Source organism: Cheilinus undulatus, linkage group 5, assembly GCF_018320785.1.
Source record: "Cheilinus undulatus linkage group 5, ASM1832078v1, whole genome shotgun sequence".
In the NCBI taxonomy this organism is placed as follows: domain Eukaryota; kingdom Metazoa; phylum Chordata; class Actinopteri; order Labriformes; family Labridae; genus Cheilinus; species Cheilinus undulatus.
The window spans coordinates 746,241-766,244 of NC_054869.1; the positions used below are offsets into that span (position 1 = coordinate 746,241).

A 20,004-nucleotide genomic window follows, 5' to 3' on the forward strand; every position below is an offset into this window, starting at 1 on the left:
GCTGTCTGCTGAATTTGTCTGAAAGCTGCTCTTTAATGAGGTCTGAGGATGATTGATTCAGAGCAGCAGCCGTCTCAAGTTTGATGCTTTTAACAAAATAATGGCTGATGGAGAAACGGCGTTTAACTCTTTTCTAGATCTGCAGTTGACTCACAGCTTTACAATGTTCATGGGGTTTTCTTTGCTTGGTTTTGTATTCTTTCTTTCAGGGTGTCCAACTCAATCCCAGTGGGGGCCAGAATCTGGACTTAGGTCTAACCTGAGGTCCAAATAGGGTCAACTTTGAACCAGAAACCTCATGTTCACCAGTGATGAATTATGGGAAGTAAAAAACAACTTAGCTCTGATAATAAACATCATAAACATCAACATAAATAAGTCAAAATGATCAGTTTAAAGGCTCAAAAACTGAAGAAAAAAGGCAAACTGATAATTCAAAAGGTCAAAACACAAAATAAAAAGAAAAAATAATATATAAGGCAGAAATATGCAACTGAAAGTCAAAATCATGTGTGTAAAAGATCAAAATATGAGACAAAATTCACAGCTGTGAATTTAGAAGGTGAAATATAGAATATGAAATTCAAAGTTGTTGAGTTTTAAAGGCCAAAATATGAGGTAAAATTCAAAATCATGAGTTCTAAAGGCCAAAATATATTGTAAAATTAATATTTGTGAATTTTAAATGTAAAATATGAGACAAAATTAAAAATTGTGTCTTTCAAAGGTAAAAATATTAATTGGAAGGGTTAAAATATGAAATACAAATGTGAAATCCTAAGTTGAAGTTGTAATTGTAAGATACAAAATTGAAAATACGAAATGAAAACAGATTAATTTTAATCAATTGTTTTTACTCCTGATTCTAAATTTGATGACTTTAGGATATTTTTAATCATTGAGGTTAAATATACATTTTTATACTGGAGGACCTGCAGACCTCATACTGGTGAGCCAGTTATAGTTAACATGTGATATGATCTTTCAGGCCAGGTATAACTGTACCACGGGCTGGATTTGGCCCCTCGACCTTGAGTTTGACACCCATGTTCTAGATAATTCCTTAAAGCCTCCTGTGGTGGAGGAAACATGGGTAAATGTAGTTCAATGAACTAAAAAATAAATCAACAGATGTAAAAATGAAGGCAGCTGCAGCACAACCCTCTGAAAGACTTCTGTATTTTCTCTGAATGAAGCATCTCTGTCTGACGCCATCGTTTAATAAAAAACGAGCTGAACCTCCACGGCGGCGGCGGGATGTTGTGTGAGCAGCCGTTTGTTGTAAAGCCGGTAAACTGAGACAGCTGGAGCCCAACATGACACCCCGTTAAGCATCCATCAGGCCGGATAATGGACGTGATGTTCCGCCTGGTGTGTGAACACGCTCCGAGAGAAATAAAAAACCTTCACACAACGTCTAAACCTCCTCTGGAACATTTACTAGAATGTTCTGACAGCTGGATGAAGGAGTGTGTTATTATTGTAAAACAGGGCATTCCAGATGATGTTTTCACTGTCTGAAGATTTTTATTTTGAAAATCCAACACTTGTACAAATATGCTTGATCGCATAGTGGTTAAAAACGCAGCAGTATCAGCAGCAGCAGCAGTATCAGCAGCAGCAGCAGCAGCAGTATCAGTAGCAGCAGCAGCAGCAGCAGTATCAGCAGCAGCAGTATCAGCAGCAGCAGTATCAGCAGCACCAGCACCAGCAGCAGCACCAGCAGCAGTATCAGGAGCAGCAGCAGTATCAGCAGCAGCAGTATCAGCAGCACCAGCACCAGCAGCAGTATCAGCAGCAGCAGTATCAGCAGCACCAGCACCAGCAGCAGTATCAGGAGCAGCAGCAGTATCAGCAGCAGTATCAGCAGTATCAGCAGCAGCAGCAGCAGTATCAGCAGTATCAGCAGTATCACCAGCAGCAGCAGTATCAGCAGTATCAGCAGCAGCAGTATCAGGAGCAGCAGCAGTATCAGCAGCAGTATCAGCAGTATCAGCAGCAGCAGCAGCAGTATCAGCAGTATCAGCAGTATCACCAGCAGCAGCAGTATCAGCAGCAGCAGCAGCAGCAGTATCAGCAGCACCAGCACCAGCAGCAGTATCAGGAGCAGCAGCAGTATCAGCAGCAGCAGCAGCAGTATCAGCAGTATCACCAGCAGCAGCAGTATCAGCAGTATCAGCAGCAGCAGTATCAGCAGCACCAGCACCAGCAGCAGTATCAGGAGCAGCAGCAGTATCAGCAGCAGCAGTATCAGCAGCACCAGCACCAGCAGCAGTATCAGCAGCAGCAGTATCAGCAGCACCAGCACCAGCAGCAGTATCAGGAGCAGCAGCAGTATCAGCAGCAGCAGTATCAGCAGCACCAGCACCAGCAGCAGCAGCAGCAGCAGCAGCAGTATCAGCAGCAGCAGTATCAGCAGCACCAGCACCAGCAGCAGCAGCAGCAGCAGCAGCAGTATCAGCAGCAGCAGTATCAGCAGCACCAGCACCAGCAGCAGTATCAGGAGCAGCAGCAGTATCAGCAGTATTAGCAGCAGTATCAGCAGCAGCAGCAGCAGCAGTATCAGCAGCACCAGCACCAGCAGCAGTATCAGGAGCAGCAGCAGTATCAGCAGCAGCAGCAGCAGTATCAGCAGTATCAGCAGTATCACCAGCAGCAGCAGTATCAGCAGTATCAGCAGCAGCAGTATCAGCAGCACCAGCACCAGCAGCAGCGGCGGTATCAGGGCAGCAGCGGTATCAGCGGCAGCGGTATCAGCGGCACCAGCACCAGCAGCAGCGGTATCAGCAGCAGTATCAGCAGCACCAGCACCAGCAGCAGTATCAGGAGCAGCAGCAGTATCAGCAGCAGCAGTATCAGCAGCACCAGCAGCAGCAGCAGCAGCAGCAGCAGCAGCAGCAGCAGCAGCAGTATCAGCAGCAGCAGTATCAGCAGCACCAGCACCAGCAGCAGTATCAGGAGCAGCAGCAGTATCAGCAGTATTAGCAGCAGTATCAGCAGCAGCAGCAGCAGCAGTATCAGCAGCACCAGCACCAGCAGCAGTATCAGGAGCAGCAGCAGTATCAGCAGCAGCAGCAGCAGCAGCAGAAGTATCAGCAGCAGCAGCAGTATCAGTAGCAGCAGCAGCAGCAGCAGCAGCAGAAGCAGCAGAAGCAGTATCAGCAGCAGCAGCAGCAGAAGCAGTATCAGCAGCAGCAGCAGCAGCAGCAGTATTAGCAGCAGTTTCAGCAGAAGTAGCCACTTCACCACCTTTTCCATCATTTTGTCACCATTTTTAACCCAGTGTAGCATTTTTTAAGCATTTTATTTATATATGTATATTTTTTTTCTTTTTAACTACAGGGATTTACTGCAGCAGCAGTATTGGCAACGGCAGCAGCAGCAGTATCAGCAGCAGCAGCAGCAGTATCAGCAGCAGCAACAGCAGCAGTATCAGCAGCAGAAGCAGCAGCAGTATCAGTAGCAGCAGCAGCAGCAGCAGCTGCAGCAACAGTATCAGTGGCAGCAGTATCAGCAGCAGTATCAGTAGCAGCAGCAGCAGTATCAGCAGCACCAGCACCAGCAGCAGCAGCAGCAGCAGCAGTATCAGCAGTATTAGCAGCAGTATCAGCACTAGCAGCAGCACCAGCAGCAGTATCAGCAGCAGCAGCAGCAGCAGCAGCTCTAGCAGCAGCACCAGCAGCAGCGGCAGCAGTATCAGCAGCAGCAGCAGCAGTATCAGCAGCAGCAGCTCTAGCAGCAGCACCAGCAGCAGCGGCAGCAGTATCAGCAGCAGCAGCAGTATCAGCAGCAGCAGCAGCAGCAGCAGCTGCAGCAACAGTATCAGCGGCAGCAGCAGCAGCAGCAGAAGTATCAGCAGCAGCAGCAGCAGCAGCAGCTGCAGCAACAGTATCAGCGGCAGCAGTATCAGCAGCAGCAGCAGTATCAGCGGCAGCAGGAGCAGTATTAGCAGCAGTTTCAGCAGAAGTAGCAACTTCACCACCTTTTCCATCATTTTGTCACCATTTTTAACCCATTGTAGCATTTTTTAAGCATTTTATTTATATATGTATATTTTTTTTCTTTTTAACTACAGGGATTTACTGCAGCAGCAGTATTGGCAACGGCAGCAGCAGCAGTATCAGCAGCAGCAGCAGCAGCAGCATCAGCAGCAGCAACAGCAGCAGTATCAGCAGCAGCACCAGCACTAGCAGCAGCAGCAGCAGTATCAACAGCAGAAGCAGCAGCAGCAGCTGCAGCAACAGTATCAGTGGCAGCAGTATCAGCAGCAGTATCAGCAGCAGCAGCAGTATCAGCAGCAGCAGCAGCAGCAGTATCAGCAGCAGTATCAGCAGCAGCAGTATCAGCAGCAGTATCAGCAGCAGCAGCAGCAGCAGCAGTATCAGCAGCAGCAGCAGCAGTATCAGCAGTATCAGCAGCAGCAGCAGCAGCAGCAGCAGCAGCAGCGGCGGTATCAGCGGCGGCGGCGGCAGCGGTATCAGCAGCAGCGGCGTATCAGCACCAGCAGCGGCAGCAGCGGCGGCGGCAGCAGCAGTATCAGCAGCAGCAGCGGCGGTATCAGCAGAAGCGGTATCAGCGGTATCAGCAGCAGGCAGCGGCGGCGGTATCGGCAGCAACCGGCAGTATCAGCAGCAGCAGCGGTATCAGCAGGCATCAGCAGCGGTATCAGCACCAGCAGCATCGGCAGCAGCGGCGGCGGCAGCGGCAGGTATCGGCGGCAGCAGCGGTATCAGCAGCAGCAGCGGTATCAGCGGTATCAGCAGCAGCAGCGGCGGTATCAGCAGCGGCAGCGGTATCAGCAGCAGCAGCGGTATCAGCAGGCAGCGGTATCGGCATTGGTATCAGCAGCGGCAGCGGTATCAGCGCAGCGGTATCAGCAGCAGCGGTATCGGCAGTATCAGCGGCAGCGGTATCCAGCATTGTCACCATTTTTAACCCATTGTAGCATTTTTTTTAAGCATTTTATTATATGTATATATATATATATATATATATATATATATATATATATTTTTTTTTTTTTTTTTTTTTTTTTAACTTCAGGGATTTACATTTTAAGAAGGCTATTTACTACACTATCACAGCTTAATTTCATAGTGGACCAAGGTTTTTTTGCTGACCTCTATGGGCCCCCAATTTGGCTGGGTCTAAGAAACCTCCCTCTTTATCCCCCAGCTTGGACGGCCTTGTCTCCACATGACTATTCTAGAATGTTCATGACAGTTTCACCTCCTTCAGGTACAATCGGAGTCCCAAGTCTCTGGCATCTTTATTTTGGGTGCCCCTGGTCTCTGGCACCTTTGTTTTTGGGGGTCCCCGGTCTATGGCACCTTTATTTTGGGGGTCCCTGGTCTCTGGCAACTTTATTTTGGGGGGTCCCTGGTCTCTGGCACCTTTATTTTTGGGGTCCCTGGTCTCTGGCACCTTTGTTTTTGGGGGTCCCTGGTCTCTGGCACCTTTGTTTTTGGGGGTTCCTGGTCTCTTGCACCTTTATTTTTTGGGGGCCCCAGTCTCTGGCACCTTTATTTTGGGGGTCCCTGGTCTCTGACACCTTTGTTTTTGGGGGTCCCTGGTCTCTGGCACCTATGTTTTTGGGGGTTCCCGGTCTCTGGCACCTTTATTTTGGGGTCCCTGGTGTCTGGCGCCTTTATTTTGGGGGTCCCTGGTCTCTGACACCTTTATTTTTGGGGGTCCCTGGTCTCTGGCACCTTTTCTTTTGGGGGTCCCTGGTCTCTGGCACCTTTATTTTGGGGGTCGCTGGTCTCTGGTACCTTTATTTTGGGGGTCCCTGGTCTCTGACACCTTTGTTTTTGGGGGTCCCTGGTCTCTGGCACCTTTGTTTTTGGGGGTTCCCGGTCTCTGGCACCTTTATTTTGGGGTCCCTGGTCTCTGGCGCCTTTATTTTGGGGGTCCCTGGTCTCTGACACCTTTATTTTGGGGGTCCCTGGTCTCTGGCACCTTTGTTTTTGGGGGTTCCTGGTCTCTTGCACCTTTATTTTTTGGGGGCCCCAGTCTCTGGCACCTTTATTTTGGGGGTCCCTGGTCTCTGACACCTTTATTTTGGGGGTCCCTGGTCTCTGGCACCTTTGTTTTTGGGGGTTCCCGGTCTCTGGCACCTTTATTTTGGGGTCCCTGGTCTCTGGCGCCTTTATTTTGGGGGTCCCTGGTCTCTGACACCTTTATTTTGGGGGTCCCTGGTCTCTGGCACCTTTTTTTTTCGGGGTCCCTGGTCTCTGGCACCTTTTCTTTTGGGGGTCGCTGGTCTCTGGTACCTTTATTTTGGGGGTCCCTGGTCTCTGACACCTTTGTTTTTGGGGGTCCCTGGTCTCTGGCACCTTTGTTTTTGGGGGTTCCCGGTCTCTGGCACCTTTATTTTGGGGTCCCTGGTCTCTGGCGCCTTTATTTTGGGGGTCCCTGGTCTCTGACACCTTTATTTTTGGGGGTCCCTGGTCTCTGGCACCTTTTTTTTTCGGGGTCCCTGGTCTCTGGCACCTTTTCTTTTGGGGGTCCCTGGTCTCTGGCACCTTTATTTTGGGGGTCCCTGGTCTCTGGCACCTTTATTTTGGGGGTCCCTGGTCTCTGGCACCTTTGTTTTTGGGGGTCACTGGTCTCTTGCACCTTTATTTTGGGGGTCCCTGGTCTCTGACACCTTTGTTTTTGGAAGTCCCTGGTCTCTGGCACCTTTATTTTGGGGGGTACCTGGTCTCTGGCACCTTTATTTTGGGGGTTCCTGGTCTCTTGCACCTTTATTTTGGGGGTCCCTGGTCCCTGGCACCTTTGTTTTTGGGGGTCCCCGGTCTCTGGCACCTTTATTTTGGAGGTCCCTGGTCTTTGGCATATTTATTTTGGTCGTCCCTGGTCTCTGGCACCTTTATTTTGGGGGTTCCTGGTCTCTTGCACCTTTATTTTGGGGGTCCCTGGTCCCTGGCACCTTTGTTTTTGGAAGTCCCTGGTCTCTGGCACCTTTATTTTGGGGGGTACCTGGTCTCTGGCACCTTTATTTTGGGGGTACCTGGTCTCTGGCACCTTTATTTTGGGGGTCCCTGGTCCCTGGCACCTTTGTTTTTGGGGGTTCCTGGTCTCTGGCACCTTTATTTTGGGGATGGCGGGCTGAATAGGTTGAGGACCTTAAAGAACACGGAGAACACCTGAGAACGGCGTTCTTAGACAGCCTGCCGCGGAGACGTCAGCGTGTTAAACGCCTCTGTGTGAGCGTTCCTGCCGTGATCTTCCCGGAGACGCCGATGAAGGTTCCTTCTCTTTGACTCAATGCACGTCTGGATCCTTCTGTCTGAAATTTCAGACTGATGTCCCACTCAGAGTCAGAGGAGGAGTGTTGCTGGGTCTGACGTTCAGTCCACCTCATGGATTTTATTCAGAAACACAACATAGAAAGCAGCCGTTTGGCCATAACGGGGAAAAAGCCAAGGAAAGCTCCGAGATAAAGCCACCCTGATTTTTTCACATCCTTCACAACAAACTGAAAATCACAAAACAAAAGGGTTTTGTAATTTGATATTTTTCTGGTTTCTGTTTTTCATTTTCCAAATAGAATTAAAAACATCAGTGAATTTTTTAATCTCGTTGTTTTAGTGCTCTGAACAAAAGAAACGAGGTTTAAGTGAAGAACACTGGTCATCTAACATTCTTTTTTCACAACACCTGCAGTGGGTCCAAAAATGCTACATTAAAATGATGAATTAATCAAAATTATTATTAAATAATGTTACATAATAACAATGTTAAAATTATATGTAATAATGTATAATAATAATTATAATTATAAATTATTTTAACTAAAATTATAATGTTACATCGCCAGTGTTCCATTCTTTGGTTTTAACTTTTTTAATAAAAACATAAAAATTATCAAAAAACAGTTTTTCATTTTCTGTCTCTAAGGTTCTGTTTTCCAAATAAAAACTTTATAAATGATTTTTTTAGAATCTTATTTTTAGACTGATCAACAAAAGGGAGAGTAAAGAACAGGGACACAACATTCTTTTTCCACGACACCGGCAGCAAGTCACAAAGATAGGAAAAAAGAATGTTACATGGCCAGCATGCTCTGCTCCTCCTTTCTTTGATCAGAACAAAAACAATGTGATGAAAAATGAACTGTTTTCATTTTTTCATTTTTCCTTAAAAAACAAAAAAGATGAAAACATTTCGTTTGTGTTTTCTTTCTTATTTTTAAATCCTCTGAGCTTAGAAAACATTTGTCTCTTGATTCTGAATTTCTCATTTCAAATTAAAAATCCATCAGCTGTTAAAACACGGAGCAGCACAGCGGCGCCGCGTGAGACTGAAGAGGAAGCTGCATGAGTAAAACCAAAAATAATAATAATAATAATGATAATAATAATAATAATAAACCACAATTAAATATTCCAAACTATGACTGTCCTTCAAAACAGCCGCCAGGCCACTGTAGGGTGAGGGTTAGAGACGGGGAGGTTATTTAAAATCAGCAGCGCAGATCCTGATGAAGACCGTCGCTCTGCTAGAACAGACCAGGTCAGGTAAATAAAGGCTTTTATCTCCCACTGTGGTCCATTTTTACTCTTTCAGACATCCTCTGTTCCTCTTTCCTCTGGGTTTTTATCTGAATGATCGGGTCACTCAGAGCTGGATCAGGTCTTGAAAAACTCGGGATGGGTGTGAGAGTGCATTTAAACCCTGGTCCAGGTTAGATAAAGCTCTAAGTTACTGGGTTTAGTTTTTTTTTTTTTTTTTTTTGCTTTTTTCTTAAATAAACCACAAAGCTGGAGGTAAATAAAAATCTATTATAGATGTTTATATTTGATAAAGGTTAGATTTATATTTTTGATAATATGCCTGTATTGATTAGATGTTTTTAATTATGGTAAATATATACAGTGTTTAACAAATGTATTAGCCCACCCTAACCCTAACCACAGTCAGGTTTCTGCCACAGCTGCCCTAAATTAACAGCATTGGTAATTACCAAACTCATTTTTGATGTTTCTGCAATGGTTAATACACCAATATGTAGAAGCTCTTTAACCCAAATGATATTTTTAATGCTAAAATAGAATTATTATTGTTATCCATGAATTTTCACATTTACTGATTTACACAAAAACTGTAAAAATAGTAAAGCACATTAATATTTCTGATGAATGTGTCAGATTATAGTTATTTACTGTCATTCCTGAACAGAAAAATTAGTTTTAGTGGTTGAATGTTATGCTTGATTCATTTCCGACTTCTCAGAGAAGCCCAGTGAGCCGGCTCACATTTGGGTGAATTCAGTTTGAAATTCCTCATTCCTGTGCAAAATGGTAAAACGTGGAGAGCTGACTGAAAATGAAAGAGTCCGCATTAAAGCACTTCATGATGCTGGATGGTCTCTGAGACAGAGGTCTGATACATTTGTTAAGCTCTGTATGTATTCATTTGAGTGATATAAATGCAATGTTATACATGTACAATACTGACCATTCTAAATACAGAATGGAATGTTAGGGGAATAATTGTTGAGGGTTCAACCCAGCGTTACCCAACCCTCCTCAACCAAAGAGCCAAACTGTTGAAAAACGCTGTTGCACAATGCCACAATCTAAGAGGTAAAAGCAGCATTAAAACTAAAAGGTGGCAAAAACGGTCAAAAATCAACAAAAAGGGGCAAGTTAAACAAAACATGGGTAAAAGTGAAAAAATGGGGAGAATAAGTGGCAAAAATGGGCGAGAAGTTACCAAAAATGGTCAAAAAACAGCAAAAACATGGAAAAAAGAGAGGGTTAAAATGATTGAAATGTGCAAAGAGGTAGGAAAAATGGGCAAATAGTGGCATTACATGGCAAAAGGCAGCTTAAATGGGCAAGAAGTGGCAACAAAAGAGGAAAACAATGCAAAAAGCAGGATAAAAGAGGCAACAAAAACTGATGGAAAAGTGGCAAATATGGGATAAAAGTGGCAACAAAAAATGCAAATAATGGCAAAGGAAATATACAGACAAAAATAAAGGCTGACAATTAAAGCCTCCTGTAAGAGTGGGACACCAACTGATTAATGGATCATGTCTGAGGTCAAAGTTTCCCTTTTTTTAAGGTTTTCTGAGGGAATAATATTTCACATTGAGACACAAAAGAGCCACAGGTTGAGTGTCACTGCTTTAACCTAAAGGATGCTGGGTAATAGGGACATTTTGACCTTTTCCTGTAAGACTATCACCATTATTTACGTCCGAACGCTTGCTCTCTCTTTACACGCATGTTTGAAATAATTTTAAAAATCAAATGTTCAGATCTTTTTATTGCATCTCTTCTTCTGTGGTTGATTAATAAAAATAAATGTTTTTGATCATCATCTTCACATCTGTGTTTTATTTTGTGATGTGTTTTTAATCATCTATTTATAGTCCAGACTGTCCGGTCCTGGTCAGGGTCTCAGGGGGTCTAGAGCTGGTCTCAGCTGTCTTTGATAAGAGCTGGTCAGACCCGGACTGGTCAACAGCCAATCACAGCGGGTGGAAACAAACATTCACACTCACATCAACGGGCATTTTAGAATGACATAACGAGCCTGTCTTTGGAGAGCATATGCATGCATGGGAGACGAAGGCGGCAGCATCAACCACTGCACCACCATGCAGCCCTTTTTAAAAGCAGACTGATGGAACCTGGAGAACTTCATTACTCCTCAAAGAAAGCATTTAGAAGCAAATACGAACGCCTCAATCCATGCAGCAGGAAGAAACAGCGGTTCATTCATCACAGACGTTCCCTCCTCAGCGTTTGATGGCTCCGTCTCTGCACCATCTCAGCTGCTCTCTTTACTGAAGTCTGACTGTTCTCACAACCAATGCTGAAGTCAATATAAATGTATATTTCTTATATTTGAGCGTAACAGTGCAAGAAAGTGTTCATCTTGTATCAGCCTGTCTCCTCTTCTGTTTTTAAAGAGCCTTGGCGTGAGTAAAAACCCCGATAGATAAGGGTCTAAATCAAAACCAGGACATCCTGGCTCTAGAAACAAACACACAGAAATAAGAGGCAGTGACAGAAAAGCCAAAGCCCAAACTGTTTTTTCTTCTCTTTTTACTTCAGTTAAGAAAGTTACACAAAAGGTGGCAAATTTGTCGACAATAAATAATAAATAATTTTTGTTGCACGGGAACAAACAAAACATTTTCTTCCAGAGCTAACGTTTTTAACTTATTAATAATAATAATAATAATAATAATAATAATAATAATAATTATACACATCTTTGGGAAAGAAAAAAAAGATGTCGGACGGACACAGACTCACACAGATGTCCTGTGGCAGAGCAGAGGTAACCTGGTTGCAGAAATGCTTCTTTAGTCATGAAGAGGAGGGAGGGGGGGTGATGAAGAGCAGTGCTGATCCTTCATGGGGGGGGGGTCGGGGCCGGGGCGTGGGGGGGGGGGGGGTCCAATTAAAAAAACATGAGCAGTGAGTGTTGAGCAGGTTCAGGTGTGTCTCCGTCAAACTCAGAGTCCGCTTCACGCCTCCGTTTGGCAACTGGAACCGTGTCCGTGATGGTTAAAATCCCATGATTGTCTTCACAGTGTCAAAACACAACCAGGGGGGTTGTTTGGTGGTCTGGGGGGGTGGGGGCTGGGATGAGGAGGCGGAGGGGGCCGGGCTCTCTCTCAAGCCTCAATGGGGCTGGACACCATGCTGTTCGGTGTGTCTGGGAGCTGTGACGACATGGACGCTACCTCGCTGCCCGTCGAGTTGGAGCCAGGACCCCCCTCTGAGAAACTGACCTGAGGAGAGAGACAGACACGGTTAGAGGTGTACAAGCTGGACTGTCTCACTGATCATCGATCATTACCAACACCTGTTTCTGTTCATTTTAGAGGGAATAGTTCCTGAACGTTCTGCAGGGAAAGCTGAATATGGAGATGAAGAGAGGCAGTGTTTTAAAACCTCACTATTCTGGTAACAAAAATAAGAAGAGGATTTTTGGAGCCCTGCAGTGTCCCACACATTATTTTGTTGACTACATATTAAAAAAAACATGAAATGAAAATCAGGAATCTTTCTAAAGGCATGAACAAGATTATAATCCTCATATTAGATATCTAATCTCCAACAAAATGTTAACAACATAAAACCCAAAGACGTCACTCTCCTTGCCTCTGTGTGTGTGTGTGTGAAACATCATCATTAAAGTTGGATAATATTCAGAATGGTTTTGTGTTTTATCTTATTTTATTCTTAAACTTTATCCTTTTTTCTAGGAGAGAAAATTAGAGTGGGAGAACACGACACATTTCTAGTGAAACTGTTCATTGAAATTAAAATTGTCTTTGATCTCAGAATTTTAACCTTTTAATTCGGCCTTTGATCTCAGAATTTTACCTTTAATTCTTATTTTGATCTCAGAATTTTACCTTTAATTCTTATTTTGATCTCAGAATATTACCTTTAATTCTACCTTTGATCTCAGAATTTTACCTTTAATTCTTATTTTGATCTCAGAATATTACCTTTAATTCTACCTTTGATCTCAGAATTTTACCTTTAATTCTTATTTTGATCTCAGGATTTTACCTTTAATTCTGCCTTTGATCTCAGAATTTTACCTTTAATTCTTATTTTGATCTCAGAATTTTACCTTTTATTCTGCCTTTGATCTCAGAATGCTGCCTTTCATTCTGCCTTTGATCTCAGAATTTTAACCTTTATTTCTGTCTTTAATCTCAGCATTTTACCTTAAATACTTTCTTTTTTTAATCTCAGAATTTTACCTTTAATTCTGCCTTTGATCTCAGAATTTTAACCTTTATTTCTGTCTTTAATCTCAGCATTTTACCTTAAATACTTTCTTTTTTTAATCTCAGAATTTTACCTTTAATTCTTTCTTTGATCTCAGAATTCTTCCTTTAATTTTGCCGTTGATCTCAGAATTTTGCCTTTAATTCTGCCTTTGATCTCAGAATTGTGCTTTTAACTCTGCTTTTGATCTCAGAATTCTGCCTTTAATTCCTTCGTTGATCTTAGAATTCTGCCTTTTATTCTGCCTTTGATCTCAGAATTCTGCCTTTAATTCTTTTTTTGATCTCAGAATGTTGCCTTTAATTCTGCCTTTGATCTCAGAATTTTAACCTTTAATTCTGCCTTTGATCTCAGAATTTTAACCTTTATTTCTGTCTTTAATCTCAGCATTTTACCTTAAATACTTTCTTTTTTTAATCTCAGAATTTTACCTTTAATTCTGTCTTTGATCTCAGAATATTGCCTTTAATTCTGTTTTTTGATCTCAGAATTCTAACCTTTAATTCTGCTTTTGATCTCAGAATTTAACTTTTAATTCTGTTTTTTGATCTCAGAATGTTGCCTTTAATTCTGCCTTTGATCTCAGAATTTTACTTTTAATTCTTTTTTTGATCTCAGAATGTTGCCTTTAATTCTGCCTTTGATCTCAGAATTTTACTTTTGATTCTGCCTTTGATCTCAAAATGTTGCCTTTGATTCTGCCTTTGAACTCAGAATCCTGCCTTTAATTCTTTCTTTGATCTCAGAATCCTGCCTTTGATTCTGCCTTTGATCTCAGAATTTTAACCTTTAATTCTGTCTTTAATCTCAGAATTTTACCTTAAATACTTTCTGTTTTTTGATCTCAGAATGTTGCCTTTAATTCAGTTTTTTGATCTCAGAATTTTAACCTTTAATTCTGCCTTTGATCTCAGAATTTTACTTTTAATTCTGCCTTTGATCTCAGAATGTTGCCTTTAATTCTGTCTTTGATCTCAGAATTTTACTTTTAATTCTGCCTTTGATCTCAGAATGTTGCCTTTAATTCTGCCTTTGATCTCAGAATTTTACTTTTGATTCTGCCTTTGATCTCAGAATTTTACCTTTAATTCTGCCTTTGATCTCAGAATGTTGCCTTTAATTCTGCCTTTGATCTCAGAATTTTCCTTTAATTCTGCCTTTGATCTCAGAATTTTAAAAGTCTTTTTAAAAACACAGTGGCGTGTATTTTATTCCGTAGTTTAAAAAGGACTATTCAAGGAAAAATAATAATTATAAATTCTAAAACTGAATTAAAGAACAACACTTGTTTATGTGGTTGAAGAATGTATGCAGGCTTTTTTTAAATGCATGTGAATATTAGTTTGAAAGAATGAGACAGCAGAACTAAACTCCGTATCTGAGGGTGGTAAAGATGCATCACGTCCTCTTTTCTGTAAACTGTAACAAGGCCTGATCTTTATTTAGGTCTACATAAAAAATAGGCTATCCTAAATGCTCTCTTTATGCGTCACCAAAATTATTTTTCTATCAGATGCTCTAAATCCTGATTCCTTGTGAGTAAAATGGTTCAAAGAACAGATGGATTCACTCTCGGGCTCTATAATCCACTTAAACGTGGCGTGTTTGTGTCCATTTCCAGTCTGGGGTGGATTTAAAATGATTCAGGAGGTTGTGTTTTCCCTCTAAAGGAGACTGAGAATAACCGATCTCTAACATCAGTACAGAATACACCAAATATAAATGTGTTTCTGAGCCACAGAGAATCTGATGGCCAAGATAAACGGGGGATGAGCTGCTGGCTGCAGAGACGGAGGTCACTCAGAGTCATTAAAATGAGCAGTGCGTCAGAGAAACGCCGCTGCTGCAGCCCCTGCTAACACACTGGAGTACAGGTTTGTGGTGGTCTGTCTCATCCTGACACTAATTCTAATAAAGTCAATTATTCCAAAAAATCTCTAAAAACTGTAACGGGGCAGAGAGCCGCACGTTTATAATGAAATCAAAATCAACAGAGAGGGTTCAGAAAAAAAGGCAAGAACAAAATGTGAATTTAAAAAAACAGCCAAAGAATTAAAGAAATAAAAAAGTGACACGACAGCCGATCTGGACGGACCACCAAAGCAGCAAATGATCAAAATTTAAAATACAAGAAACACAAAGTCTGTTGTGCTGATGTCTGTCAGACTCTCCGACATCCAGCAATCACTGCTGTTCAGGAAATAAAAACACTTTCAGCCATTAAAGATCAGACGATAATATAACAGAGCTCCACTTTTAACAGCTTTTCCCCCCTCATTACTAAAAATCATCCATGAAACCAAAACAGTGTTTTACTGTTTGGTGGCAGCCATGCTGGCAGCGGGGTTAGATTTAGTCTTTATCTGTGGATATGTCCAGGTTTTAGTCACATTTCAGTTCTGTGTTATGTTTTTAACTTTAGTCTAATTTTTTCATTCACACTTTTACACTGAAATGCTTCACTACAGTGAACTGAATATTAAAGTATTTAGTATTTAATATGAATATTTAATATCCCAGTTGTTGCAGTAAAATGCCTTTCTTTTCTAAACCATTCAGTGATAAAAGAGTTTTACAAAAAAAAAACTCTGCAGACCAGAAATTAAAGTAATAATTATGGGAGTATTTCAGATTTATGTTTTCATAGCAGATCTTTCCGTAAGGTTTTCCTCATGTTCACATTTTTTGATCTATAGAGGAGGGGCCACATATGGCCCCCGGGCCACCAGTTGCCCACCCCTGATATAATGGGTAAACTCTCATTTGTAATGTTCTGCAAACAGTGACGAGAGTATTCCTGCATGAGTACAAAAGGAGCATTAGCAAATAAGACTGAATGGATAAAATCCTGATGTGGAGACTCACCAGCTGTTGGAAGGCGGGCTGGTCGATGTCACTCTGCAAGGCGAAGTCACTGAGAACTTTCCACGGAGGCTGGTAGCTCTGAACCTCCACAGGATTGGCCTGCAGGCCGCCGTCATGACGCTCCGGGCTGGCTGCAACCATCGGGGTGCCCGTCATACCCTGGATGTTCTGGGAGAGAACAGAAGAGTCCGTCACTGAGGGAAAAAGGGGCCTGGACGGCAGGTTTAATGTTGGTGTCTATATTTACCAACAGTCTGCCCCTCATGGTGTCTGTCCTTCACTGGACCTTTGGAAAAGATGTCATGTGTTATGGGCACAAAAGCCCCAACATCCCCAGCTTCACCAACATTTTACCCTCTTTGAGATGATGCCATTTAGGCTTTCAAAACATTTCATCCTTGCCAGTAAAGCTCATTATCAGACATCTGGATGGATTGGTCCATTGGTCCAGTCTGTCCATAGGGGTGTCCAGGCCTATCATTGGACTGATAGGTGTTTGGGTGTTTTGGGTCCAGGGGTCCCCCCTTTGGGCAGTCACATTTATTTGTTGCTCTTTGATTCACCCGTTGCCCCTCACGGACATTCAGGCCCCTGAAATATTTGTAGACATATATCTACACCTATGATGACTGAACCCTGAGGCCCCGACCTGAACCTACCCATGGGTGTTTGAGTGTGTATGTGTGTGTGTGTGTGTGTGTGTGGTCTCCCTGTCATCATCAGAACGATCAATAAACATGTAAACAAAGAAGTCAACAGATGAATGAGTGTAACCTGAGCGTGGCCTTCAGACCAGCATGAATTAAAGTGGTCTCTCTGCAGGTTTAGGAGAGGCGGGGCATTCAGGAGGTCCAGGTTTGTTTGATTCTAGACCAGGGTGTTAAAGACCTGAGCCTCTATCAGGTGGGAACGCAGCCTTAGACCAGGAACCTGAAATCAGTCTGGTTCTGTCATGGCTCTACAGTCAGCAGGTTCCTGCCTGACTCCACAGTAACGAGGACAGTAGAAGTCTGTCTCAACCATTGTCTTTGACCTCAGAAATATAAGTCTAATCTGGTCAAGGTTAAAGACTTAAGACTCAATGGTGCTCAACTGGTGGTCCAAGACCAAAGAACAGGTCCCAAAGCTGTTCCCATGTGGTCAAGGATGTTTCTAGAAAAGATGGAAGCCCTGAACTGATTTACGGATTTATTTCATGTATGTGTAAGGTTGGAATGTTCCCAAAGCCTTGATGACATCGTCTGAAAGGAGGAGAATCAAATGTTGGAGAAGCTGGGGATGTTGGGGGCGTTACTCATCAAGGTTGAGGAGTCAGGGTTCCCCCTTCTTGTCCCAGAACAGCCTCCATACGGGGCAGACTGCAGGTAGATCTCTGCATTCTGAGGATCCAGGGCGCCCCCTATCTGCTGCTGCTCTCACCGTCTTGTCGTTGGGCTGCTGCTGCTGCAGCTGCTTCATCAGCAGGCTCCTCTTCTTGTCTTTGCAGCGCTTGTTCTGGAACCAGACCCGGATGACCCGCGGGCTGAGGCCGGTCATCTCCACCAGCTGCTCCTTCATCAGGGCGTCCGGCCGCGGGTTGGCGTTGTAGCAGGTCCGCAGGGTGTGCAGCTGCTTCTCGTTCAGCACCGTCCGCACGCGCGTCGTCTTCTCCGGCTGCTTGTGTACGTGAGGCCGCAGCGCCGGCTGCCGGGCCGAGATTGGTTCTGCTGTTTGGAAAGGGCGAGAGAAAGGAGGAGAGAGAGTGCAAATCAGTGACCCTGTGCATAGAGTTGAAGAATAAAAGATGAATCTAAGGTGAAACAGTTAACCCTGCAGTCTGTCTTCTCTGTGATTGTTTTAATCTATCAGGGATCATTGATCTACCACTGCCCTGGCTTTGCTAACTCATGTTTTCAGATAGAGATCTCTGGGTGGAAGAAGTCCAAGGTTTAGAGGCGAGTATTTAAACTGCAGGCCTTCAAACCTGCAGCATCAACACTACAACCAGATTAGAGAGAAGTGAAATCCATGAATGCGTGTCCACTCAGGGCTGCTTGTCTCAGATATTTGCCTCATTCCTCCCAAAAACACAGCTCTGCAGCCCTCTGTGATCCTGATCCCGGCCCAGAATCTCCCCTACAGAGACGTCCCCTGAAGTCACCATGGTTGAAATTTGGATTCAACAACTTTCTTTTGTTTCAGTTCTGCCATCGATGTAAATAAGTCAGTAATGACTGTTTCCTGTCAGTTAAATCGTTTTTACTCCATGAACACGCCGATGCACCCAGACCAAGACAAGACAACCTACAGATAAAACAATGGATGCAAGTCAATGTAGATGAAAATGTCTCACACTTGAAGACCTCATTGAAAAAAAAAATCTGGTTTCAGTCAATAAAAGTTCCTTTATAGTAGTCTTAAATCCTCACATTTCATTTCTGTAGGTAAAAACAAAACAAAAACAAAAAAAACTCATCTGCTCTAAACTCCTGAAATAAAGCAGCTCAATGAAGTTTAAAGAAATAATAAAAATAATAAAATATTATTATATTATCTATATATTATATATAGACATGGATTTATATTATATTATATTATCTAATAATATAACTAATAATAATAATAAAATAATAATAATAATAAAATATTATATTATCATATCATACTATCTAATAATATAACTAATAATAATAATAATATAACTAATAAATAATATATTATTAGTTTATATTGTATAATAATATGTTATTTTAGTGATTTTAGTTATTTTACTGCATTTCTTCTGCTTTTAATGATCCAGTCAAAGTTGAATTCCTAACAATCAAAGATCATTCTAGAACTGTCTGATTTGTGTTTTGGTGAAATAAGTGATCAGGGTTCCTTCATGTCTACAGTTCTGAGGAGGAGGGTTGTATGTGGCCCCCCCCCCCGGCCCTGGTGTCCCAGGCCTGGTCTAATTCTTTCAGTCATCCCTGATCAATACTTTGATTGATTTAAACACACTGATAAAAGTAGGGATGCTTCTACGAGAGCAGAGATATCAGAGATTTAAAGATCCAGAGTTTTTCTGTTTGAAAGTACATAAACTGGTTCTGAGAACGTTCCAGACTAAGGTCTCAGTCCTAGTCCTGGTCCTGGTTAAAAAACATTTACAGTCTTAGTTTCAGTGACAGAATCCAGTCTGCTGCAGTGATCCCCCCAGACCTGCAGAGCTCTGCAGTATTTCTTCTTCGGACCGTCCCAGACCCCCCCCCCCCACCACCACCACCACCACAGTGATAAGTGGGTGTATTTCTGACAGCAGCGCCCTCTCTATCTAATCTGCAGCTCTGGCCTGACTGCATGGTGGTAAAGAAGAGGAAAAGAGCAAACATCTGCCCGTCTGAGTCGAGCTGTTCTCATATCTGACTGTAGTAAAAACCGCCCTGAACGGCGTTCTGCTCCTGAGCATGCTCAGACTCTGCAGAGACTCCTGAACCCATCACTAGTGCTCACAAGCTTCTCGCTCATCTTATTCTCCCTCTCTGCAGGTAAAAATCATCATCAACGACAGGAAATCAGCATCGCTAGAGGAGATTTTCACAATAAAAGCAGCAGGAAAGGGTCGGACCTTTGACCTCAGCGTCTGTCTGATCATTAAAATAGGTACAGGAGATCTTTGTAGTGGCCTCTGCCACATCATCTCAGCTCTCTGACCATGTGACCGTCAACTGCCTGAAGCAACATCTGCAGTGAAAGCGCCATCCACCGCCCAGCGCTGGTATGGACACTCAGGGAAACCACCAGGTTTGATGGGATTTCATTTAAATCCTTTAATTTTTTTTTATTTTTTTTTTTATTTATCCAGGAGAACCTCATTGAGATCAAGAATCTCATTTACAAGAGTGTCCTGGCCAAGGCAGGCAGAAGCACAATGTACAGAGTTACAAACAAAAAATACAGCAGCAAAAATAAAGTCAATGTTGGCTCAGAGTCGCTCATTCTCCTTCACCTGTGTTCATCTTTGAAACGCGTCAGTTTTCGCTTTTGGAGGAAAAAGAGAGACGACATAAAAACGTCTTTATCTGTCCTCCACACCTGCAAACCAAGAAGTTTACCACAGCATGTTGACTTTACAGGTAAAAGCTACAAACGCTAGAAACGCTAGAAATGCTACAAAAGCTACAAAAGCTACAAAAGCTACAAAAGCTAAGAACACTGCGAAATCTCAAACGCTACAAACACTACAAACCCAACAAATGCTACAGACGCTACAAATGCTACAAACACTACAAACACTACAAACGCTACAAACACTACAAACACTACAAATGCTACAAACGCTACAAATGCTACAAACACTACAAACACTACAAGTGCTACAAACACTACAAACACTACAAATGCT

General features: G+C 43.0%; 1 protein-coding gene across 1 annotated transcript in view; it reads right to left on the minus strand.

The window, feature by feature from the left end:
• Positions 1-11,641: 11,641 nt before the first annotated feature.
• The window catches only part of isl1a (ISL LIM homeobox 1a), a 19,536-nt gene continuing 11,173 nt past the window's right edge, over positions 11,642-20,004 (minus strand). The window contains exons 4-6 of the mRNA XM_041788342.1: positions 17,058-17,344; positions 15,639-15,806; positions 11,642-11,758 (exon numbers count right to left, since the gene is read on the minus strand). Coding sequence (XP_041644276.1) covers positions 11,642-11,758; positions 15,639-15,806; positions 17,058-17,344 — 572 coding nt within the window. The remainder of the gene's footprint in view (positions 11,759-15,638; positions 15,807-17,057; positions 17,345-20,004) is intronic.